The following is a 26,636-nucleotide window of genomic DNA, read 5'->3' as shown; positions in this document are numbered from 1 at the left end:
CATTTGTTTGACGTCAAACGTTTCCTGTAGTTTTTCCCCAGGTTTGCACACACTGCAGGAGGGATTTTGGCCCACTCCTCCACACAGATCTTCTCTAGATCAGTCAGGTTTCTGGCCTGTCGCTGAGAAACACAGAGTTTGAGCTCCCTCCAAAGATTCTCTATTGGGTTTAGGTCTGGAGACTGGCTAGGCCACACCAGAACCTTGATATGCTTCCCACAGAGCCACTCCTTGGTTATCCTGGCTGTGTGCTTCGGGTCATTGTCATGTTGGAAGACCCAGCCTTGACCCATCTTCAATGCTCTAACTGAGGGAAGGAGGTTGTTCCCCAAAATCTCGCAATACTTGGCCCCGGTCATCCTCTCCTTAATACAGTGCAGTCGCCCTGTCCCATGTGCAGAAAAACACCCCCAAACCATGATGCTACCACCCCTATGCTTCACAGTAGGGATGGTGTTCTTGGGATGGTACTCATCATTCTTCTTCCTCCAAACACGTTTAGTGAAATTATGACCCAAAAGATCTATTTTGGTCTCATCTGACCACATGACTTTCTCCCATGACTCCTCTGGATAATCCAAATGGTCATTGGCAAATTTAAGACTTGCCTGAACATGTGCTGGTTTAAGCAGGGGAACCTTCCGTGCCATGCATGATTTCAAACCATGACGTCTTAGTGTATTACCAACAGTAACCTTGGAAACGGTGGTCCCAGCTCTTTTCAGGTCATTGACCAGCTCCTCCCGTGTAGTTCTGGGCTGATTTCTCACCTTCCTTAGGATCATTGAGACCCCACGAGGTGAGTTCTTGCATGGAGCCCTGTGTCCGAGGGAGATTGACAGTCATGTTTAGCTTCTTCCATTTTCTAATGATTGCTCCAACAGTGGACTTTTTTTCACCAAGCTGCTTGGCAATTTCCCCGTAGCCCTTTCCAGCCTTGTGGAGGTGTACAATTTTGTCTCTAGTGTCTTTGGACAGCTCTTTGGTGTTGGCCATGTTAGTAGTTGAATTCTTACTGATTGTATGGGGTGGACAGGTGTCTTTATGCAGCTAACGACCTCAAACAGGTGCATCTAATTTAGGATAATAAATGTAGTGGAGGTGGACATTTTAAACGCAGACTAACAGGTCTTTGAGGGTCAGAATTCTAGCTGATAGACAGGTGTTCAAATACTTATTTGCAGCTGTATCATACAAATAAATAGTTTAAAAATCATATATTGTGATTTCAGGTTTTTAATACTCTAACATGGGTATGGACAAATATGGATGCTTTATGCAAATGTATGTTAATTATTAGTGAAACCATATTCAACATATAGCATGAAGACAAAATATTTGTGTAATGGTTTCAAGGTAATTATGTTGTTTTTAAATTACGTAAATCATCAGGACACAAACCAAACTTTTGCTATGTTTCAATTGGTGGATGTGTACATTGGGGGATTTTGATGCTTGATTTGAGACTGAGCATCAATAAGAGAAATGTTTAGTGATTAAAAATAAGTTATAATTTTTAGCAATCATGCAAGTTGTTATTAATGCGGTAATTTTTCCTGTAATTGTCTTTATATTTATTTATATATATTTATATTAGTTTTTAAGGCCTGTGGATTTATTCGTTTATATGCAACAAACTAGGTAAAAGGTAAATATACAAAAGAATTGGACAGTGAATGACTGAGGAAAAAGTTCTGTCGACAAATGAGTCCAAATTTGAGATTATTGGCTCAAACAGTAGAATTTATGTAAGAAGGAACAGGAGAAAGGATGTTAACAGACTGCCTCACACCCACGGTCAAACATGGAGGTGGAAGCTTAATGGTTTGGGATTGTTTTGGAGCAATGAAGGTTGGAGACTTAATCCATGTGAAAGGAATACTGAGCCAACATGGCTTTCAAACCTATATGAAAGTGTAAATCAGAATATTTATATTTCTGCAGCAAACATAAGAGTATTTAAAAAAATGTTTTATTATTTAATATTTTTATTTTTAAAGCAAGAAAATGCAGAGGCTGCATGTCAAAATTGAGTGGTAACAGAACAAAGAGAACTCAAGGCTCATCCTTCACTGTGTCCTCAGGTGACCTCCTTCCTGCTGATGGGATTCTGATCCAAGGAAATGACCTGAAGATCGATGAGAGCTCCCTGACCGGAGAGTCAGATCAAGTAAAGAAGTCTCTTGAGAAAGACCCAATGCTATTGTCTGGTGAGTGCCTGTTAGTTTCTGGTACATCACAGTATCTGCTTTAAACTTTATATTTTCACATACCATTTCTTTTTACATAACATCATCTACAGTGCCATCGCAAATTCTAAATAACGGAATTGTGGGAAATATGCACATATGTATTTTTAATCAATTTGGCAAATAAGTTTTACGTTTGACTCCGTTAATAAAACAATCTTCAATCCTTAATGAATTATTCATAAATCTATGGAAATGACTTAAAATCATGAAGACAGAATTTACTAAGATAAAAGGCCTGAGAACTAGAAATATGCCAGGTTAACCAAGAATGTTGCTAATCTGCGTTTTAATGAAACATATTTCGAGCTAGCAGTTTTGGGGAAAAGCATTTTCCAACTTGTTCATTGCTATATTTAAGGATTTAAAGACACTGACCAAGACTTTCTTCTGATTTTGCCAATGGCTGGCAGCAATATGTCTGTTAAAGTTTAGGCAGAGATTAGGCAAAAGAAATCTCTTTCAGGGTTTTGTAGTATTTGAGAGTATTCTTGGATATAAAGATCGAATAAGGAGGGGCCTAAAACGAAACTTTTTGGGGCATCAAGTAATAAGCATTTAATGGCAGTAGAGGTTTAACAGAAACGCATGCAATGAGTGTCATTTACCACTTTAACCAGTGCTAATTCTGTATCATAATGTATTATGTGCTAGTTATGTGAAATAATAAAAAGGTTTTGAATTATAAAATGAATAGAAATGAGGTCTATACAGTTGAATACATTGAAAGATGTATTGGAACATTTAAAGACGTACCCAATTCTGAATATTTACAGTGATTATTCATGTTTGGTCGTCAATCAGAAGAGGATGATTCCTCTCAGGGTCTCTTTCTCATTTCGTCTCAGGGTTTTTTCTTAACATTTATAATTTACAACCAGACGACTGTAATCACATACATTTTGAATGGAATTGCTATACAATGTTTAATTGACACATGGCCATAAATTGTATCTAACCCCTAAAACTGACCATATTTTTTTGTTTGTTTAGTTGTGTTTTTTTCCCCCACCCCTTTTTACAGTCTACTATTTTTAAGATTGATGTTCTAAGCAAGGAATTGACAACACTTAACATTGACCTGCTTCAGGAACTCATGTAATGGAGGGATCCGGGAGGATGGTGGTCAGTGCCATTGGCATGAACTCCCAGACAGGAATAATTCTCACTCTTCTTGGAGCGGGCAGTGAGGAGGAGGAGAAGAAGGCCAAGAAAGGTAAGTCAGCATGTAGTCCGTCATTTTTTTGTATCTGTAAAACCCCGGCCAAATCACCTTAACTTTCCCTTCAAATACCCATGGGCAATAGCCTTCTCATCTTAAACTCTGAGGTAAGAGGCATTTACAATATATCATTCAGTTTACTTTTTTGCCCATCCGAAAACTCATTGTACTAACCTACTACTAGGGATCAAGCATCACAAGAGATGCTTGGCAAAAAGATCAAGACGGAGAATGTATCAATGAAGATCAGTAACTCCCCAGTTTGGTTTAATTCACATTATACTAATCCCTTATCCTGATTTTTTTGTTTAGTTTTGTTTTAGTTTTTTTGTTTATTTTTGATTTAACTTAACTGGCTTTCCTGGTCAGATCCACATTCCTCATCTTTGCCGGGCCGAACGTGTCATTTCTAAGGCAAGGTGTTCAGGAACCCTGTTGCTCCAGAATGTACAGAATGCACTTGTCAGTTGTGAAAGAAATGAAGAACAGGTGTAGAAATGCAGTCAGGATTGGATCTCACCTAAATTTCAAATCCTTGCTCAGCTTCCCCTAACAGTCAGCACACATTGTTCAAACACACACATTCAACATCTCTTCACTCCATGCCCTCTGGGTTTGAATTCCAATTGGTGTATTGTGTTTTTTTTTTTCTTACTTTCAAGTTTAGCTTCATATTGTCTTTATTAAAAAATTAAGCCAGTATTTTTTTTTCTCTGATATTCAGTTTATGATTTTTATTTTTAGTCTAACTTTGTTAGAATCACACTGAGACATATGCAGAGGTGCCAACATACAGTATGAGCTTCAGCTGTAACCTCCTGCTATGCTGATATGGCAGGCACCTGAAAATTAGTTGGGTTTTTCTTTTTTTTTCCCCCAAAGCAGTCAAAAGACAGAAGATTTTTAGAAAGGGAAACGATTCAGTGCATAAAAACAAGTATTTATAGCTTACTTTTATTTGGTGCTGTTTTGTCCACCAACATATGCAAGGTGTTTCGGGGTAAAAAAAAAAAAAAAAAGAAATATAATAATAATAATAATAATCTTCCCCCTTGTTTTTCCACTCTGACAGCTTGGAGTTTTTTTTGGTAGCAATGTTGGCACCGTTGCATACAGAAAAAAATTCCACTATTTGAATTTCTCAGGCCAAATATTTAAATGAAATATTGCTCAGCTCCAGGCTTTTTTTTATTTTTATTGTTATCCTATTCAGTATTAGCAATTACACACTTCCATTGTGATAGTAATGGCCTGATTATTGTCTAATGCATCCAGAGCAAGACATCATTTGTAGTTAAATTTACAGTCCAGTGAATGAACAAATGCAATAACTTTTATACATTCTGAAAAATCAGCTCTGTAATTCCAAGAAAGAATGCCTATGACTAGAATGAAGAAAAGAAAAGAAAAAAAACAAAACAAAACTCTTGACTGTTGTTTCTTGAGATGACACATTTTAGCCCGCACTCTCACATGCTGTGAAGTTGCATTGATTTATTTCGATCCTGTTTTGGAATCCTTGTTTCTTTTTTTGATTTGTGTCTGGTTCATTTACTTTAATCCATGTTATATATCAGTCCTCCGCCCTCTCTCTCTCGTTCTGAACAGGTAAAAAACAAGGAGCCCCTGAAAATCGCAACAAAGGTAACCCCCCCTTCCCCCCACTTCCCCTCCCATTCAGCGACAAGTCTTGGAGTCTCGTGTCAATCTCACTCACTCACCTCACTCTATAGAGCTTTTTGTCTTTTTCTCTCCTTCTCTCTTTTTCTCACTCTTTCTCTCTCTCTCTTTTCACGCTGTTGCTTCGACTCACTTCACTGCTGAGTCTATGGGAGCTTATTCCCGCCTCGCTTTACCTGTAAAAGAGTGCAACTCTCATCCGCTGCATCAGAGCTGAGTCTTATTCGACGCTTTAACCAGCAAATCCGTCGTCCAATGTGTAATACGGACATATTGAATGTGATCCAGGGCAGACTTTTCCATTCAAGGCCCATTTTCTGGCGAAAGATTTGTGAAAGCGGCTGTGTCGTTGCAAAATGACGAATTAGAGACGAAGCTTTTGTTTTTTAAGGTGATAACAGTGAAGCATTTCCAGTATCTTATATGGTTTAGATTATTAAAACTTAACCCATTTTATATATACACACCCTCTCTGAACATACAAGAAGAAAGGAATTACGGCATCAACCAACAAATTTGCAACAAATGTACTGCAGGATGGAGTTTCTGTGTGAATGTGTGCACCTTTGCTCTTAGCCCAGGCGTGTGCAGCGATTGTCAAGGATTATTCATCATTAAAGTGTGTATCAAGCCCTGCATAGGCTCCGCCCTCTCCAAGAGCATCTGCTTCAGACAGACGCGCACTAATTTTTTTAAAATTGATTTTTTTTTTCTTCCTTTTGTATTATTATTTATTCGTTGCTAAGAATGTATTTATTGCATATCTTGAATTAAAGCTCTGGGTTTCGGCTGAGTGGGAGTTGCACCTTTTGCCAAATTGGTGGGCTGTAAATCTGTTTTTATTTATTTTTTTCATCTATTTCTTGTTGTTTTTTGTTGGGGTTTTTTTTTTTGTGTGTCTCACTGTTGCCTCCTTCCAGGGTGTGCTCAGGAACCCATGCTGTCTCGTACACTGTATCCCACATTCTCTGTGTGATTATTCTCTTTCTCTCGTTCTCCCCTTTTTTCTCTGCATCAGTTTAAAAAAAAGAATAAAGGCCGTAATAATCTTCAGATTTTCAGCTTTTTTCTTCCTCTTGGTCGTCGTTTTGTGCTTAATGTGTATATATGGTTGTCTTTTTTGTTTGTTTGTTTTTTGTTTTTTTTTTTCACCCTGATTGATTATTAGTTTATTTATTTATTTTTAATTAAGTCTGAGTTCTGTTGAAGTCTGTAACACGCATCCCCCCCTCCCTCATCATGCGTGCTGTCAGTCTGTCAGTCGTCAGCCTTTAAGGTGCCTTGTATTACTTTTCAAGTGCCTTGATTTACTCAGGGCCTCATTAATTTTCATACACTAGCATCTCTTGCATTGGAAATGACGCTCCAGGATCATTTAACACAGGGGCCCTGGGATATCCAGACCTGAACGCCAGAGCTAGGCAGGAAATTGGGGGGCGGGATCAATGTTTGACCATAGCAAAAAGCTTGAATCGGATCTTGGATCCCATTACGCTTCTATTTTAGTCAGACATCCCGTAATGCAATAGGTCTGTCTGCGGAATAATTGCATTATGAGCGCCGAACTCCGGGATCCAGCAATAAGTGTTCTTGTAAAAGGGGTTTTACCCTGATCGTATCTGTCTTTTCGTTCAGTGCCTGGTCCCCAATATCAGTCTCCAAAAATGAATAATACGGTTAGGTTAAATGAGGCAGCACTGAGTCACCTAATAGCGTAAGGGTCGATGAATTGTGGAAAGTCATTCCACGGCGAATAAATATCATGGTGAAAACACAATCTCCTGAACAGACATAGAATTCAGTGTAATGTGTTCGTTTATAAGTAAAAATACTAGCTATTTAGGTTTCATAGTATGTATAAATGTTAGTCAAAATATTGTTTATGCATTTTAAGTATACATGTAATGCTGTGTTTGGTCTTAATGACCATATTATTGATCAACTAGTGTTGTTTAACATTAGTAAGAATGTTCAGTATTGTGCCTTGAATTTGTCTTTGCCCTTTTTTTAAATAATCCATTCATGCTCAGAAGTAATCTGCTTTAATAACGGCGTGTTCCAAGCCAGATCTGAGTCATTCCATTAATATCCACTTGAAAGAAGAAAAGACATTTGTTTCTTGCTCTCTTTGACTTCCAGCAATCACTGAACTGCTTATTCTTTCCCCTCTGTCCCTTTATCCCTTCTTATTTGTTTGTTTGTTTGTTTATTTTTTGTTTTGCATGCTCTTCCTTCATTCCCATTTCTTTCTCCTCTAGCCAAGACCCAGGACGGCATCGCCCTGGAGATCCAACCTCTGAAGAGTGAGGAGGGAGCCGAGTGCGAGGAGAAAGAAGTGAAGAAGGTTAACGTCACCAAGAAGGAGAAGTCGGTCCTGCAGGGCAAGCTGACCAGATTGGCTGTGCAGATCGGAAAAGCAGGTACGGTGATTAAAACCGAACCGATCTGTAATCAATCTAATGCAGCTACATTATTCCAACATGCTCCTGTTGGATTTTTTTTATGCTGAGGTCAATTAGCAGCATGGATTGAAGTGAACATTCATCAGAGTAGAATTACATTTAACGTAATAATCACTTCGAAACATGACACGAGTTGGCCAAAAGTAAGGCTCTTTTGCTATTCTGTGCTACACAGAATATTTATATTAAATAGCTCCTAAGAAGTTATAAACGAACCGACCGTTTGTTTGCATGATCGCAAAACCAAAAATTCAGCAAATGAGTTCATTTGTCATTCTGTCTTCTGGTTCAGTGAATTTATTTAAATTGCTGTGTAAAGAAAGTGTCAACGAGTGTAAAAACAGACCCCGTGCCTCTGGGCCAAGCTCCACACCATTCTCACTTTTTACAGTATGTCTTAATCGAATCAGATTCAGATGGTATGCAGCTGTTAATATCGAGGCTAAGAAGCAAGTCAGTGAGCACAGCTTCCTGCTCATAGTTTTCCTTTAGGGCTACGCTGTCGCTGAACTGCTTTTTCCTCAACAGGTCTCATCATGTCTGCCGTGACGGTCATCATCCTCATCTTATACTTTGTGATCGACACGTTCGGAGTGCAAGGGCGCGAGTGGAAGGCCGAATGCACACCCATCTATATTCAATACTTTGTCAAGTTCTTCATCATTGGTGTGACTGTGCTGGTGGTCGCTGTTCCAGAAGGGCTTCCTCTCGCCGTTACCATTTCACTCGCCTACTCCGTCAAGGTGAGTCATAAAAAAAAGGTTTTGCATAGATGTTATTGTAGTTTTTTTTTTTTTTTTTTAAATCCATAATGAATTTTGGGGAACACTAACAGTTAAAAAAAAAATGAAAATGGGCAAGCACCCCTCTACCTCACAGCACTTCACACCATACTGCACCATCTTGCTTGAAAGGCATTTTTAAAAACAATTCTCAGTTCTGGCACATAGGTGATGGAGGGAACTCAGTGTACAGCTGAGTCACTACTAGTCTTCAAATGATGTCTGAAGACCTGCCTCTTCCAGCAGAACTTAAATAAGCATGTTCCCTGGTAAAGTCTAAAAACCTTGCTTTTCTAACTATATTCTGTCCCAACATGCACTACATAGACAAAGCTATTGGGATACCTGACCTCTCCAGCTATATTTCATTCTTCTCCACAACTGTTACCACAAAGTTGGAGACACACATTGGTAAAAGATGTCTTTGGTAGGACAGCATTAATTGAACACTGAGCCACAAACCTGTTCCTACATGACAATGCTCTGATCAGAATCCCAGCCCCATGATGAGTGGACTCCTATAGACCTCTGATCTCAACACCTTTGTGATGAAATAGAACTGACTTTACCCCAGACCTCCTCATCCTACATCAGTACCTGATTTTACTTACACCCTTGTGTTAGAGAAAAATCTCCATAATCTAGTGGAACATCTTCCTAGAAGAGTGGAGATTATTGTAACAGCAAATGGAGACTAATTGTGGAATGGGATGTTTAAAAAGCACATAGAAATCTAATGGTAAGGTAAAACCTTAGTCCGTATTGTTTGTATATTATAAAAACTATTATATAAATTCTCAGTCTAATTGGATTTTTATAGATAAAATATTGTGATTTAAAGCAATTTATCACTAAGCATATCAGCTTGATAAGCGGGGCCTGTTTTCAGTAAGCTAAACTGTGGAATGGAATCTGGCTAGTAAAGTGATTAGGAGTAGAATGTCTGAGTTTGGCTTAATGCATGATTATCAGACATTTCCTGCATATTAAATAGTATCATGTAACTTTCTATTTGACTTTAAGGTTTCTACAGAAACCCCTCATTTCCGCAGTCTAAGGACCCGAGCAGCTCCTTACAATCTCCTTCAAGTCATTGTAGTGTAATTACCCCAGCTTTGACCTTCCACGTGGCATTTGCAGGAACACTAAAGAAAAGGGGCTATATTGTCAAATTGTTCAATAAGTATAGCGGACGTTTAAAATGTTTTCAATTCAACGATGAATAGTCAAAATAGTTACATTGTTGATTTAATAAGCAGAATTTAAATCCATAAAACAAATGTGCAGGCATAAATTTGGGCTTTTACATTCTATTATTTCTGATATCTTGATATTTGGTCGTGTGCTTTCCTCTTAGAATAAACGATGGACAAAAATCCCAGTGGTACTTTGAAATATCTGGAAATATAGCAGTTTCTCATTGATTTTGGTATTAGTCAAAATGCCTTTTTCCCTCTATTTCCGAGTTATTGTATCATACATGGTGTTGCTTTTGAAGTGGGCTCTTGTTTCCCACAGTACAAGAAGTAATTGTTCCACTCTGCCCGTACAGTGGTTTTAGCATGTACTCTAATAATAAAAAGATTTGCCCTGTCAAAGCAACTGTCCATGAAACTGTAGAAAATGATCAAAGAAACTGTAAACCTCTGCTGTGATTCATGGTTAAGGCTGAGCGGAAACCCTGCAACTGTTGTGAGTCAGGTGGCCAGTCGTTCTCCGGGTTTTGTAAATAATTCATCATCTGCAATAAGCACATGAAATCTCAGACACAGGAAAAGGAAAGCGTTTGCTGCTCATTAAAACCTAAACACAGTTTTATATATTTTCATTTTTTATATTAAATCTTGAAGGGTAAAATGAGATTAAGCTGAATAATATATATAGTGCATTCAGAAAGTATTAAAATTTTATATTGCTGCCTTTTTTTTCCCACATTACGTTCCACTCCATACCTTTTATAATGACTTTATAAAGCAGTGGAACTGTGATAACATTGGAAATGTATATATAAAATTAATAGAAAGCACTGAACTATAATGCAAGTATTCAGACCCTTTGTTATCACTGTTGAAATCTTGCTCATGTGCATCATCTTTCTATGCATCATCTTTGGTATGTACATATAGATTGAGATCCACCAGTGGCAAGTTCAGTCTGGATTGGATTGTATTGGTAAAAAAAGCTGAACCAAGTCATAAGGTCCAAAGAAATGTCTACTGAGCTCAGAGACAGTAATTTGCTGATGCACAGGTTTGGGGAAGGCTACAGAAATATTTCTGCTGTTGCAAAAGGTTTTTAAAAGCACAATATCCTTAATCATTTTGAAATGGAAGAAGTTCGGATTGCCTGAAGGCATTGCGCCATTAACGGCCGAGATCTTAACCATATGAAGCATGTTTCTTGACTAACTTCCTAACAAATCTCGTAACCCGGACTCGAACCTGCTGCCGAGAGCAATCGCTCTGTTTTAACTGGGTCACGCTCTGTTTTTTAGAAAATGATGAAAGACAACAACCTGGTGAGGCACCTGGATGCCTGCGAGACCATGGGCAATGCCACAGCCATCTGTTCTGACAAGACCGGTACGCTCACCATGAACCGCATGACGGTGGTTCAGGCCTACATAGGTGACCAGCACTACAAGAAGGTTCCGGAGCCTGATGCAATCAAACCTGAGATTCTGGAACTCTTGGTTAACAGCATCTCCATCAACTCGGCATACACCACCAAGATCCTGGTGAGAGAGCGCTATGTTTTTGTTGTTGTAGGTTTCTTTTAATCTAGAAATCAATCTGGATCAATATACTGTAATCTAGAGTGCAGACTTGTTACTGAAGCATATATATATATATATCTTTTTTTGGGTGTATGTTTGTCTGCCTTTTGAATGACTCAATTTCTAAATTGGTGGCAGGTTGTTCCATCAATATCCTATATTTAATAAACAAAAAAGGATGTTTAGTGTGTGCAGAATAAAGCACAGCATCATTAGCAGTGCTCTTTAATAATTAATTTTTGTGCTCTTTAATAGCTCATACTAAGACTTGTCTGTATAGTCGATTCTGTTTGGCGGAAGGTGCGTTAACATCGTAATGTAAGTTGGTCATCTCTCGTTATTTGATCAATTACTTTGTCTCCGTGTTGGATTACAGAATTCTAGATCCAATGTATATAAAATAGTTAATGAAACTGAACCATAATTTTCATCCTTTTAGTTAAAATCCGCACCGCAAACGCAAATGACTGCTTTTCCTTGTGAATGCGGGCAATGACTGTGTTATTATTGGAATAGTCAACAACTAAGCTTGCGTTACACCATTTTAATGCACTTGGTGTCAGCTGGTTTTTTTGCCTCCATGTTACGCATTAAACTTGTGTAATGTGAATACAACAATTAAATTTTTTTATTTTGGTAATGTCGTCCATGTAATAGTTTAAAGAGAATCTGAAAATACAGAAGGGAAAAGGGTTAGTGGTTTTCTGCTTGCTGTCTCTTATCCTTTTCAAATTGTGGTGAAGCATATAGCAAATAGTTATATTTCAAGTATGTAATGTCTAAAAACTGTAGCTCATTTGTTAAGGCTCTGGGTTACTGATCGACAGGTCAGCGGTTTAACCCCCATATTATTAAGCTTCCACTCTGGGCCCTTAACCCTCTGTGCTCCAGGAGTATTGTGTCAGGGCTGATTCTGCATTTTGCACCCAGCATCATAACATCCCTGGACATGCGAATTTCTCTGTGTTAGAACATGCTGTTAGAACATGGCTGGAACGATTGCTTCAATAACTTTAGTAATTCGAATACAAAAATGCATAGAGGCAAATTATTTGCTTTGCTACTTCGTTTAGTCCATTTAACTACATGCAGAGCATTGTGTTTCCCCACAGACCATTATTACTGATGCACCACCCACTAAACTTTGGGATATGCGATTTCAGCAATAAAAATAGAAAAGGAAACAAATTTAAGGTTAAGGCTAAGGTTAATAAGACACAAACTGGCATGTTGATGAGAAACTAGAAAGTGCAAAGTTCTCAGACTGGTTTAAAGCAGTGTATACTGAGGCTTCTCTTTAAACATTAAACATCTTCACCAAACAAAAAAAACGTTACCAAACGGTGTTAGATAATTTGTCAATAGCTCCATTTTAAACCATAGATTATTGTGAAGCAACTGCTATACAAGTCTAGGGTTAGGGAATTAGACCAGCATTAGAGTGAACCCATTAGTTGAAACTGTTGAGCTGTTGTATATAAAATGCTCTGGACTGATCAATCAATCTAAAAAAAAAAAAAAAAAAAGTTTGAGGGAAACTCTCACCACAGGACAGTGTTAAACGGCCGGTTAAATAATTAGCCTTGGCAGCATTTCTGACGAGGATAATGAGCCACTCGTGGGGAAAAATGGTGCTTGATAAACACTCTCTATGAACACTAAGTTAAGAGCGAGGCAGCGAGTGCAGCCGTGACTCACTCACTCCATATATCTGTTTTGTTTATTTAGTTCTTGTTTAGTAATTAGGAATGTTTTTTTTTCTTTTCAGAATGTAGTATGAAGTATTTGCTAAGGGACACCCCCCCCCCCCCCCAACCATAAATTTTTTCTCAATTTCTTTAGATAGTGAAGGTCAATTACATGAAATAATGTAATTACAAATGCAAATGATGCAGTACTTTTAATGCGGCAGAATAACAATGAGAAACGAATCTCACATTTTGCTTTTGATGCAATACAATTTTTGTGTAGCTACATTTTAGATTTTTCCATGACAAGCCATACTTTTATTTAGTTGCGCAAGTTTGTCCTGTTTAAACTTGCTCTGGAGCTGTAAAAATGTAGCATATAGTTTATGGGTTAATCTTGATGAGGGTCAGCCTCATAATGTGCGTTTTGGCAATATGTCAGCTTTTAACGTCTTAATGAGAATGGTGGCCTTGAGGAAGACACTCAAGTGAATGTTTTTAGTTCAAGCCAATTTCTTTTTTTGCCTTCATTTTCATGCACTTGGTGTAACTACTTAGTCTTTTTGTCTTTTGCATCATCTTGAGAGTAACCATGACTATGGTATAATTGGAGTTAACTAGATCACCTTTATTTTTTATAAATTCTCTATTAATTTATTTTTAGTTTAGGTTTCCAGGCCATCAGAACATACAAATGGGCAAGAAAAAGAGAAACGTCACCTGCTCTATTTGTGTTTGTGTGACAATAAGAAGCCTTTGTTATGAACAGGGGGCTTTAATTGTGAAGCTACATACGCATGTCTTTATTTGTGTATAGTTCATAAGAGCATTTCCACAAAATTTGTATTCATGGAAATCCTTTTAGGGGAAAAATGTTTGTATTCTACCAGTGTATGACTGCATTAACTAATGCATTAACTACGATGAATAATGTGTATTCGATCTGCTTTTGACCGCATAATATACACAGATAACTGTATTTCTTTATATGGAAAATAGTTTTGTATACCCATTTAGAGCATTTCTACAGAGGTCATTATTCAGAGTGACTTTAAAGCCTTTTTCCAAAAACACATCCTCATGCTAGTTCGGCTAGTTTTGAGCTGGTCTTTAGTATTGCCCTCTCATGAGGGAATAGTTGTTTAAGGAACAGAGGGGTTTTTTTTGTTGTTGTTGGTTTTCCCCACCCTGGAGGATGAACACTGTCTTATAAATTAACTCTTGAGGTCTGTCAACCGAGTCACTGACACCACCTACATCAAACATAAACTGTGACTTTGAATTCTGTTAGTCATCATCTAGGTACAATAGACAGTCTTTAGCAACTGCATGCAAGGAACATGAAATCTGGTTCTGAAAATGTAGTTTGTGTTTGAAGTTATTCAAATACTTTATTGAAAATAGTTATTTTGACATAAAAATTGTAAGAAAATTGTGCGCCATGAAGCCACACAAACAGGAGTTTGAGGTGTGTGTGTTATTACTAGGTGTGCTTTTGCTAAATCATCTTGACAGTTAAATTCGCCACACCCATTAGGTGTATAATCATATTTTGTCTTGAGATCAAATAAACTGTAATGAGCAAATTTTCTTAGTAAACACATTTATGTTTCCCACTATTTAACTTTAGCAATTTAACTTAAAATTATCTTCAACTGTTTTTAATTATGCTTAAAATTGTTTTTATTTATGTCCTTATTTAATAATTTTTGCAGCCACCCGAGCAAGAAGGTGGTCTACCAAGGCATGTGGGTAATAAGACTGAATGCGCACTTCTGGGACTGGTTCTGGAGCTGAAGAGAGACTACCAGCCAGTCCGCGATGAGATTCCCGAGGAGAAACTCTACAAGGTCTACACGTTCAACTCATCGCGCAAGAGCATGAGCACCGTGCTGAAAAATGCAGACGGTTCAGGATTCCGCATGTACAGCAAAGGCGCCTCCGAGATCATCCTCCGCAAGTACGCAGATTTCTTTTCTAATCTTCCTCCAGGTTCTGTCTAGATCCGTCCTGTTTGTCCTACCAGGTCATTAGTATTCTGGACCAAAGCGATGTTGATTTTATTTTCTCTGTTTACCTTATGTGCTAAAGTATATTACTGGAAAGCAGCCACTACGTTTTTTGAGCACTTAATGTGGTGTCTTATTATTAAACTTTCTTTGTTGTTGTCCATGCCAGGTGTTCCTACATCCAGGACGCTGCAGGTCAGCCTCGGGTCTTCAAGCCCAAGGACCGGGATGAGATGGTGCGGAAAGTGATCGAGCCCATGGCGTGTGATGGCTTGAGAACCATCTGCGTAGCTACAAGGGAATTCACAGGCGAGGAGCCAAACTGGGACAACGAGGCCGAGATCCTTACAGACCTCACCTGCATCTGCGTGGTGGGCATCGAAGACCCTGTCCGTCCAGAGGTGAATATTTTAAATGGACTTGCCCAAACACAAAAAATACTGTAGTTTTCCTAGCTGGGATTTGACCTAGCTGCTCTTGCACAATCATCTTAAACTCCAGAGCCTCTGCAGCGTGTCGAACGAGGAGTCCCAGTTGAGTTTGTTCTTCAAAGCACCATCATTATGCAAGCACTGCTCTGCTGAGCCCAACCTGTTATTCGCGAACAGCTCATAATGAAGGTGTAATTGTGGACTGATGGGCTCCACCCCCTGGTCTTGTTATCGGTTGATTTTTTTTTTGTCCCTAGCTTTTATCAGACCTAATAAGAAACAGGTCTAGGTGGACAAATGAAAAGCTTTGTAGTTACTAAAACGTGCAGATTGTGCACATTTGGGTCTAGTTGACTACGCTAGCACCGTGGCATAGCGAATTCCTTCGCGACAAGCGTTGCACGCTAGATTAGAATTAGCTTATCGGCGCATACCAGCGAATTCCCAGGCCTTCCTAGACATCACTTCATCCATTCGACGAAAGACGAGATAGAAGTAGGACTTTTTGGTCAGACGTGAGCTTTCACGCTGCATGCAGGAGTGTTATATGATGCACAGATTTATTATTTCTACATTTGTTACACTGGGGTGTGCAGTTTTGTTGCCTAGCATGACTGTTGTGTATCAGCATTAACCGATAAAATAAACCAGTGATGCTTAGTATCCGTTTTTTCCCTCCAACTTTAGAAAAGCCAAATGGGATTTCAGCTTCACATGTAAAAATCAATAATGTACATAGTTAAGTTATTATAAAAAGGACTAGGATGAGAGACCGAATTGATTAGTTTAGAGGTGGCAGACTGGGTTTGCTAATCAGAACGGAGTTTTACATATCTGCTTTACACGTAGGCATCACCACGTGTGAATATTTAATGGATGGTGATGGATAAAGAATCTCCCGTTTTATGACTTCAGTTTTTTTTATTTTTATCCTATTGTTGTTCTTAGTCATCGACGTTCATGTCCAAGAATGTACAGGCATTGGCTGTATTTATTTCACTTCTAATACAGTATAGCCAAGACCACCTTTTGACATTAATTGGTTTCGCAGACATCGCTGTGCACGCACTGTGAGCTTTATAATCATCTATAAATAAATGGGCTTATTGGTTCTAATAAGGGGTATGGTCTGATTCATGACAAGATTCAGCACAGATAATTACAGAGGGCTGCACCACGCCTCATACACACACATGCACACACACCACCCTTTGGCCTCTCCATGTGTTGGCAGCCCTGTGGCTGAGTGAGCAGCGCAGACTGTCACGGCGACACACAGAGAGCGACTAAAATACCCTGACCTCCTGTTGTTCTGAGACCCTCAATCATACCCAAGAAGCCACCCAAAGCTAGACAACACACTGATCTGAGACCAGTCAATAACTTTGGAGCCCTGCTGCTCCTTAGCCTAGTTTAATAACCCTGTTCAGTCATTATATCAGCCTGGAAATTGAGTGTCTTTATGGAGGCAAATCAGTTTGTCCCAGACTTGCTTGTCAATATGGATTCATACACATTTATTTTTAATCATTTTAATTCTTCTGGTAATAACCTTTATTCTATTAAGGTTCCAGAGGCTATTTCTAAATGCCAGAAAGCAGGCATTACTGTGCGCATGGTAACTGGTGACAACATCAACACTGCCCGTGCCATCGCTACCAAATGTGGCATCTTGCAGCCTGGAGAAGACTTTCTGTGCTTGGAAGGCAAAGAGTTTAACCAACAGATCCGCAATGACAAAGGAGAGGTGAGGAACCAGAATGAAACCAGCCACTAAGCTCAATTCAGTGAGAGATAATTAATAATAATCAGCAGAAATTGTTCCATCAGGACTCTAAGAGTAGTCATATTAAAGTTCCCTGTCAATGATGATATACAGTACCTTGATAATCATCCCTCTTGAACTTTTCTACATGGTAATGTGTTGCAATCTAACATAGACTTGTATTCATCCCCACTGTTTTTGCTAGCAGTTGCTATTAGTAGTTAGGCAATTAATAAAATGGAGTTGACGTGTGCAAATAGTGTCATATAACCTGAAAACAAATACACCTGCTCATGAAAGGCCCCAGTGTTTGTTAGAGAACGAACCTAAAACAAATAGCATAATGAAGATCAATGACTAATTCAAACAAAGTTGGTGAAAAGTATTATTTAGGGTTTTCAAAAAGACATGTCTAAAACTCAACATACAAAACATACTCAAGTGTAATGACAAAACACCTTAACTTTACCTAACACTGCTTATGACCCTGACAACACCCACACCTTGTGAAGCATGGTGGTGGTAACATCATGTTGAACGTTATGGTCTCTTTGTTGACTAATCCACTCCTTACTTAGTTGTTCCTCTAGGCAGTCACGGTTGAGCCACGTTGTTTGCATTTTGACGCATAATAGATTGAATGGTAGATAATTGGTTGATTCTTGTCCAGAAATCTGTCCTGAATTGGTTTTATGATGTTGTATATTTGGGTATGTTCACTGTTAAAAGATTAAACTGTCAGTACACATGGTTTCTTCTTCAGTTGAGGATAGAATTCAGAAGCTGCTAGCAAAACCGATTTTAGCATGTAAATTAGTTTTTTTAGTGTTTTCAACTTCCAATTTATTCACAAGATTAGTGTAAGTGTTGTACATGTATTTATTTAAAAACCCAAATTGTGAATTAATTTTGGTCCTCCTGGTCTCTAGGTGGAGCAAGATCGTCTTGACAAGGTCTGGCCCAAACTGCGTGTACTGGCCCGTTCTTCTCCAACAGACAAGCACACTCTGGTCAAAGGTAGTTCGAGTGACAAATAAATAAAATATTTGCAATCCACAAATTTAGTAGTTAAAAAATACCTTCGGGGAGAAGGGTGCTTTGAGGTAAAAATGTCTCATATCTAAGGCTTCATTCTTTCTCACTAAGCAAGGTCTTTGGTCCCAGATCTGGCTTTTTACTAATGCAGCACTCTGTTTTAAATATGGCCCTGACGTGTCATTCAAATCTGCACAAAAGGAATTTCAAAGTACCTCATTAGCCAAACTCTAGCGAAGACTTCCTTTGAAAACAGCACTGTTTTGTGCCTCCACATTTGTATCTGATGGTGATTATACTGTAGGTCTCCTCAGCGCATCCATATATGAATGTCATGTCAGCGGTCCTCGTGCCAATTATGATTTGAACAAATCGCCTTTTTATTCATTTATTTAACCAAAAAAAGAGCTATGACTGAGTGCTCGTTTTTTCAGGCATCATTGACAGCACTGTAGGAGTAACCAGACAGGTGGTGGCAGTGACGGGTGACGGAACCAATGATGGACCTGCTCTCAAAAAAGCTGATGTCGGATTTGCAATGGTAACTTTTGTGTTTTATACTTTCCTGTATAGGGCTGTTTCCCAAAAATACACAACATCTCATTAAAATTCTCTCAGAATGCGTATTGTGTGATTATAACTTAATTGATGGCCAGTTTGTTATAATAAACCTATTTATCTGAGCTGACTGTTGCTATGCCGGAGCCACTGTTTGATTTATTTGATGAGAGTTAGGTTTGGCACCAGGTTTCCGTTGCTCCTGGCTCAGTGTGACTCTGTTCTCATCCTCAGCCAATATCAGCAGCGCTCGTGCAGGGACAGCCCTGCAGGTTCCAAGGTGCTCTGAGAATAAATTGGTAACTCAGAATAACGTGTTTATCCTGAAGAAGACATCGTCATTTCCCTTGAAGGCGCTTATAGTTTGACTAACCGTATCATGCAAGACAGCTTGCCGTTTTGTATGGGGGCAACAATTAATAATGTTAATTAGAGACAATGAGATAATCACAATGTTAGCTGAGGCTAAAGCGTTGTTTGTGATGAACTGCTGGATTGAATGTAGTAGGTTTGTACAAAAAAATATGGAGATTCTATTTTTTTTCTTAATATGATGTGGTCACTAATACTACATATTGCGCATTATCTACAATTGACCTACACAAAAACTAGGACTGCCCATTTTGTGTTTGTGGTTTTATATAAATATATATATAAATATATATATATGTGTATGTATATATATATATATATATATATATATATATATATATATATATATATATATATATATATATATATATATATATATATAAAAAGTGACCATTTTTTTGTTTATTTGATTGTTTATTGTTGACCTGCAATTTTGAGATGTTTATTTGCACACCCCACTTGTTGAGTGATTGTTCAAGTTACCAGACTTTCTGTCATCTTGAACCAGTCTATCCATTCTTTCCTGACCTCTCTTCCCTAACAAAGCATTTCTGCACACTTGTATGCCACTTGCCGGATGTTTTTTTATTCCCATGCCATTTTGGGTGCTTAGAGTTAAACAGCTTCCAAGATTTTCAACTTTACAAGATTTAGCAAATCCCGTTTGGCCATATAGGTATAATCAGGTCATTCATTTGCTCTTCCTCATCTCAGGGAATCGCCGGGACCGACGTGGCAAAGGAAGCCTCCGATATCATCCTGACTGACGACAACTTCACCAGCATCGTGAAGGCTGTGATGTGGGGCCGTAATGTCTACGACAGCATCTCCAAGTTCCTGCAGTTTCAGCTCACTGTAAACGTTGTGGCCGTGATCGTGGCCTTCACTGGCGCTTGCATTACACAGGTGAAACCTCAACCTGCCAGAGAAGCACTCTGATTTTGGGATATTAGTTTGGCTATGACACATGAGCCATTGTTGTGGGGCTTAATTGACCCTTGGAAGTTTATTAGATTCCACATTGAAAACATGGCTCTGTGTTTAAAAGAGAGTGCAGGGAACGCTTCATCAGATTTCTTCCAAGTAGCAATTATTTATTAATAATAACAATAATTGCACACGCCTATGTAAAATATCTGTGCAATTGCAAATCGTGACAAATAAGCCTTTACATTGTTTATGCAATGTGTATATTTAATGGTACCTAAAATGTAGAACCGAAGAATATCTGAAGCAAAAACAGCAGATGATATTAATACTGCTGTGTTGCATTGTTATTGTATCTGTATGATTGATAATCTGGTTAGATTGATGATAATAATGGACTAATGGAATCGGAAGACTCTCGGACAGTCTGCTGTCTCCGGTCTGTGTCTTTTTGTGTTTTCTGTTGTATAGAGTCAGGTTGTTAGTGTGTGTGTGTGTGTGTGTGTGTGTGTCGTAGGATTCTCCACTAAAAGCAGTGCAAATGCTCTGGGTCAATCTGATTATGGACACACTGGCCTCTCTGGCTCTTGCCACCGAACCGCCCACAGAAGCCCTGCTGCTGCGCAAACCGTACGGCCGAAACAAGCCTCTTATCTCCAGAACTATGATGAAGAACATCCTGGGCCATGCCGTCTACCAGCTGTCTGTTACCTTCACCTTACTGTTTGCTGGTAAGGCTTAGGGAAACACTTGATTTGGCCTGGACATGAGTGCTACTGGCTACCACTACAATGGTATTTTTTAGAAACGATATAGAATACAGAAATAGCAAGATACAGTACTTTAAACTTTTAACGGTCAGTTATACTTTTCTTCTACTGGCGGACATGATGTAACATTTCTGTAATAAATATTTTACAAAAAACATTTCCCCTAATTGCCCTGTTTGGGTGGGCATTAGTTGTACATGGACTCAGGTAGAGTTATGCATTTATTACCAGGGAATCTCTGTGCCTAGTATGGGATTTAAAAAAAAAAAAAAAACTCTCACCAACAAAAAGCAACAAGAAATTTTATCTAAAATATAGGATAGTTATCTATACATATTCAAATTATTTTTTTTTTTCCTACCTGCTTAAGTTCTTCTGTGTCTCAAAACCTATGCCAATACATTGTATAGCCTACCAACCAGTGGCGGCCCGTGCATTTGGAACCTGGGCCTTCCAGTGGGGACTTACCCAACTTAATCCACCTCTTAATACCACCACAATCATGCAATTAAAGAAACCATCAATACTATACAAAAACGCAATATAACAACTCGTGGCATTACAGAAAGAGATGCATTTCGCATAGAGTTTCAATACCATTTTTACTAGTAAAAATGTAACCCAGTTAAAATAACTCCAAATCTCTACATTACAACTGCAACTGTGCCACATACATCATCTGGAGCAGTTCAATATTTGTCTAATAACATGACAAAACATAATAAATGTGAATAAAATCCAACCTACTCACCAGAGATGCAGACTCATATAATTTGCACCGTTCCTCAGAGGCTGTAAGCAAGTGGTACCGCTCGTATTCACTGGTCTGGAAATAGGAAACAAACCCTTTCCTGGGTTGAGAAAAGCTAGCTTTGGGGTTGGCTGACCTCTCCTCACGATGTCTAGCTTTTCTGGTTCGCCTTGAAAATAGATTTATTTTTAAAGTTTGTCTGAGATCAAATCAATTTCTCTTCCTCCATCAGCCATTGTGGGCATAAAAAAAAGTCTTAACTTAGATGTATAAATGTGTTCAGAGCGTTACAAACGTGTTTTGCTTGTGGAACTTGGCTGTAACAGTTTCCCTTTAACCAACCAACCAATCAGAGGACGGAAAAATGCTGACACGTTTCTGTGAGGCGATTTTGAAATCTAATTGGTTAAAGAAACAGAACCATTGCTTATATAGTCTAAGGTACATCGGCCAGCACTACTGATTATGAAGGCCCTGGGCGGATTAGATTGACATGGCAGCACATAGAGGCTGAAATCTGATTGGATAAAAAAATCTAACATACACATACTGGAAGCAGTGCAGCCAAGAGAAGCACTACGAAATGAAGAGAATAAACTGTTGGAAATAAATTAATATAATTTCATATAACAAATATTAGAATTTAGGTTGTACATTTAGGTTTGTGCTTCTGATAGTGTTTAGGCCAGCAGAGAAAGCTTTGCTGACCCTGATGGCCCACCACTGCTACCAACAAGGCATGTGCTGGATAAACAACAGTTCTAATGAAAACCAGAAAGCCATAGCAGCATGTATTCAATGAAGATCCACAATGGATATTATCTAGCAGTTATTCCAGCTATCACTATTATTGTCCCAGACCAAAATAAAATGATGTTGAACTGTAATAAATAACAGAACTTACTTTATGGTTATTAAAGGAAGACACGTTTAAATGCTAAATCGTTGACGCCTATAGATAAATACTCCCAAAATGCTAGTATTCCATAAAAAAAACCTACACGACTGTGGCGTGAAGTAATAGTGTTGGCTCTGGTGTTAGTTCTACTATGTTCCAATTTAAATTTGAGAGTATTTGGAAAGGAACTCATTTTAATCAAGGAACACATTTAGCAAGTGTGCTATAACCATAACAAGGACGCTCCAAGCCTGGCAATGGATATAAATACAATTTAGATCCTATCCTGTGGGAATCGGTAATAATCTTTAGGGATGTCCGGAGATGCCTGAACAGTACCATCTTGTTAGGTTTATTCGTTTCATGTCTAGGCTGACGTCAGTCCTAACCGCATTATCCGCACAAAATTTTAAAAACGTGTTTTTGAGAATGCTGCTGCTGGTGACTTTTTTTTTTATTTTTTTTTAACAGTGCGAGAAATATGATTTTAATATTGATTCTGTTTTTATTCATTTTATACTGGCTCAATCGGTTGTTTTAATGAGCACTTTAATATTTTTGGCTCATGAAAAGGAACAGGCTTTCTGAATTAGCTTTTCATTGAAAAATAAATAGTTTTTTTTTTTACTAGACTGATGAGTTTGTATGTGTTTATACCAGAGGTCTTTTTGTGCAGATGATGAATCTTGCTAATTAAACATTCATCTGCTCTTTAGATTTATGTCTCTACGATAACAGGCTTAATAAGACAGTCCATAAAAGCATAAATAGGGATTAAGGATTTTTTAAATTGAATGACTACAAAGGTTTTGGGACGCCTTTTTTTCCGTATGCTAAATGTTGTTCTTCCCCAAAAATGTTACTACAAAGTTTGAGCCACACAGTTGTATAAGATGTCTTTTAGATGTGATGGCGTTAAATCGTCCTCCATGACTGTGCCCCTGTGCACAAAGCCAGCTCCACGTAGATATGGTTTACATGGGATGGAGTAGAAGACCTTGAGTGGCCTGCTTTTGAGCTCTTACCTCAACCCTATCGAACACTTTTGAGATGAATTGGAACACTGACTGCACCCCGCCCTCCTCACCCAACATTAGTACCCGACTTTATTAACGTACATGAGGCCGAATGAGGGCAAATCTGCAAAATTTGTGGAACGTCATCTCCGAACAATGGAAGATAGAACAGCAAATGGGGATTAAATGTGTAATGGGATCATCAATAACTTTTGATTATTGGAATTTGTTCTTGAAAATGCTATTAAAAGTAATGCAGTTTTAACTTTTCTTTTTTTTCTTACTGTTTCGAATTTTCTGAAATTTAATGAAACGGGAAAAAAATAAACACGCACCCGAACTGCGAATGACACGAGTGACCTCACACAGTAGTTTATCATTCTGTAAAAGTGAGTGAAAGACATGAAAGTCATGAGTTCAGATCCCATGACGCCCAGTGTTGAGCCGTTTAGTCAGGCCTAAAGCTTACATTTCTTGCTTTTGTTCTCGAGCTGGATTCTGCATCACATGTTTGTTGTTTTGGATTAAAAATCCAAGATTAATTGATGCAAATTTAATGCAGTCCTCAGAGCCTTTGACAAACACTAGTGCTGAAGTTCACACGCTGCATGTACTCTGCTGCTAGTTCATTGCACATGCCTAAGGGTGTCTCAGGCTTAGAGGTGGTGAGTTCATTGAGATAACAAACAGTGCTGTTTCGCTTTAAGAGGAGTATTACACCAAAGGCGGAACAAATTGGCACATAATTCAGGACTTAGATCATAACACACTTGTGTGTGTTTGTAACTTTTGGAATGTATCTTTTTTATTTCTTCTCACTTGGGCTTACTTAGGTTACACTGCCTCTAGATATCATTTAAGGGATGTTGATTCTTCTCACCTTTTTAAACATTTTCTATGCTCTTAATTTGACAAACATGATGTTATACAGTATATGTAAAAAATATATATAGATGTTATTGATGTTTTTACAGCTAATAGTAAAGGAAAAAATTAAGAACCCTAAAAATTACTTGTACATATTCATCAATATATATTACTAACACTTTTTTTTTTTTTTTTTGCTATCCAAAACTTACCCTGTTATATCGCAAAACGTTGTGATTTTTGGCTATGGTGGTGTGTTGGCTTTGGTGGTGTCAGTGGGATTACACTTTTGCATTAAGGATAAGCAAAAAATATGTGGTGGATTCCATATTTATTTCTGTAAATGTTTAACATTAGATATTCCTTCATCTATTTAACCTGAATCCTACAGCTGTCAGTCTTCTCTTATATACACTATGGAAAATTCAGGTGCCCCAATACTTTTGTCCACATTCATACATGGGTTCCCCAAATACAGTTTCCCAAATATGCAGTTTCCCAAACTTTTACCACAAAGAAGCACTCTAGGCTACGAGACCCAAACCAGTTCCAGCATGACCATGCCCTTCTGCACAAACTTACAGTAGCTCTATGAATGTTTTACATGGGTTAGAGTGAAAACTCTTGCCTGGCTTCCTATAGAGCTCAGACCTCAACCCGGTTGATTGGGATGAATTGGAACACTGATTGCACCACAGACCTCCTCAAATCACCTCAGTACCTGACTTTACTAACACTCTTGTGACTGGATGAGCACAAATCTCCACAAGCACACTCCAAAATCTAGTGGAATATCTTCCCTGAAGAGTGGAGGAAATTATAACTGTAAATGGGCACTAAATGTGGAATGAAATATTTAAAAGCACATACCAGTCTTATGGTCAGGAGTCCACAAAATTGTCCATGTAGTCTACTAAAGTTACAAAAATCTCTTTATTAATGCATTCAGTTAAAGCATATTAAAGAACTGAGGCCTTAAAATAAAAAAAAAAGGTAGTGGTATGGAAGTATTTTGCATGCTTTTGAGCCTGAAAGGAGTTTCATATACAGCTCTATGGCCTACAATTTTATTATATATTTTTTTTGTATTGAGCCTATATCAATGTAATTAAAATTCTATTCGATTTGAGGCATCTGTGCTGATACCAACCAAGTCCGGCTACATCAGGAGAGCAATGCAGTAGCACTTTCTCATCCTAATCTTTATACAATGCTTAAGTTCTAAAGATAAACAGTTTGAAAAGTAAAACTAGAAGTCCTAAAGTAACAACATTCGTGAATGTTAGCACTGCCGTCAGTACCGATACTCTACTATCTAGTCAGCAGATTTGCATCGGATTCAGAGTTTAATGACTAAAGGATCTCTTTCGCTTTAATTCTTGTTTTAAAGTAGCTATTGATTTTTTCAAGATTGCTGCCTCAGTTACAAATGATTTCAACCACGTCCTTCTGTAATTTGTGCGTAGCTCCTACCTGCTAAGCTCAATATTTCACTATAAACATATTGACTTGCCTGCTACGTTTTTAGACCGACTGCAACTAAAACACTCTTTCTGCAGGTGAGAAGATCTTCTGCATCGACAGCGGCCGCAACTCCCCCCTCCACTCGCCCCCCTCCGAACACTACACCATCATCTTCAATGTCTTCGTCATGATGCAGCTCTTCAACGAGATCAACGCGCGCAAAATCCACGGCGAGAGGAACGTCTTCGAAGGCATCCACAGGAACCCCATCTTTTGCAGCGTCGTGCTGGGAACCTTTATTCTTCAGGCAAGACACCGGATTACACTTTAGTGGCTTTTCAAAGGCATTATTAGGCTCTTAAATTGCAGCAAAAGCATTTATGAATGTTATTTGAGCTGAATGCAAAAAATGCAATAATACAAATAATACAGCTTAATGCTATGAGGAACCAGTTCCATATTTCTCAGGATTTTGGTGAAAGACACTTACATATGTGTTATGAGGCCAGGTGAAATTTAGAAATAAGGTGGTTTAAAGGCAGAAATAAATAAATAAACAAATAGCAACATGATTTGTTCAGTGTTGTCTATTTAGTGCTACTTTCTTTTTTTTTTTATTGTATTGAATCTAGACCTGTTAATTGCTCATGGCGTTCTCGTTTTGTCTGTTTTAGATCATCATTGTGCAGCTGGGAGGAAAGCCTTTCTCCTGCACGGCTCTCACTCTGGATCAGTGGCTCTGGTGTATTTTCATTGGTGTCGGCGAACTGCTTTGGGGACAGGTACAAGAAATTCCCATCAATTTTCAGTTGGCAGAAATTTTGTTTTTTTAATCATTTATTTTATTTTTATTTTATTTTTTATATATAAATTTGCATGCTGCACTGCTTCATCTCTTATAAACATGATAAAAA

At 38.3% G+C, this 26,636-nt stretch overlaps 1 protein-coding gene across 12 annotated transcripts in view; it reads left to right on the top strand.

Annotated features, from left to right (window-relative positions):
* Nucleotides 1–26,636, top strand: part of atp2b4 (ATPase plasma membrane Ca2+ transporting 4) — a 109,133-nt gene that overhangs the window by 68,681 nt on the left and 13,816 nt on the right. For 8 of the 12 annotated variants that reach the window (XM_083533960.1, XM_083533958.1, XM_083533963.1 and 5 more), the window contains 15 exons: nt 2,085–2,210; nt 3,340–3,465; nt 5,080–5,115; nt 7,410–7,571; nt 8,142–8,356; nt 10,890–11,132; nt 14,575–14,819; nt 15,038–15,269; nt 16,867–17,046; nt 17,994–18,081; nt 18,534–18,640; nt 19,744–19,935; nt 20,474–20,687; nt 25,818–26,029; nt 26,397–26,504. In XM_083533960.1, the coding sequence (XP_083390086.1) occupies nt 2,085–2,210; nt 3,340–3,465; nt 5,080–5,115; nt 7,410–7,571; nt 8,142–8,356; nt 10,890–11,132; nt 14,575–14,819; nt 15,038–15,269; nt 16,867–17,046; nt 17,994–18,081; nt 18,534–18,640; nt 19,744–19,935; nt 20,474–20,687; nt 25,818–26,029; nt 26,397–26,504 (2,486 nt within the window). The remainder of the gene's footprint in view (nt 1–2,084; nt 2,211–3,339; nt 3,466–5,079; nt 5,116–7,409; nt 7,572–8,141; nt 8,357–10,889; nt 11,133–14,574; nt 14,820–15,037; nt 15,270–16,866; nt 17,047–17,993; nt 18,082–18,533; nt 18,641–19,743; nt 19,936–20,473; nt 20,688–25,817; nt 26,030–26,396; nt 26,505–26,636) is intronic. The other 4 variants (XM_083533955.1, XM_083533962.1, XM_083533961.1 and 1 more) reach the window with 1 other exon arrangement.

Source organism: Silurus aristotelis (assembly GCF_946808225.1).
Source record: "Silurus aristotelis genome assembly, chromosome: 28".
NCBI classification, from domain to species: domain Eukaryota; kingdom Metazoa; phylum Chordata; class Actinopteri; order Siluriformes; family Siluridae; genus Silurus; species Silurus aristotelis.
Note: the sequence above shows the minus strand (reverse complement) of the source record. Positions and strands in the feature narration are given on the sequence as shown.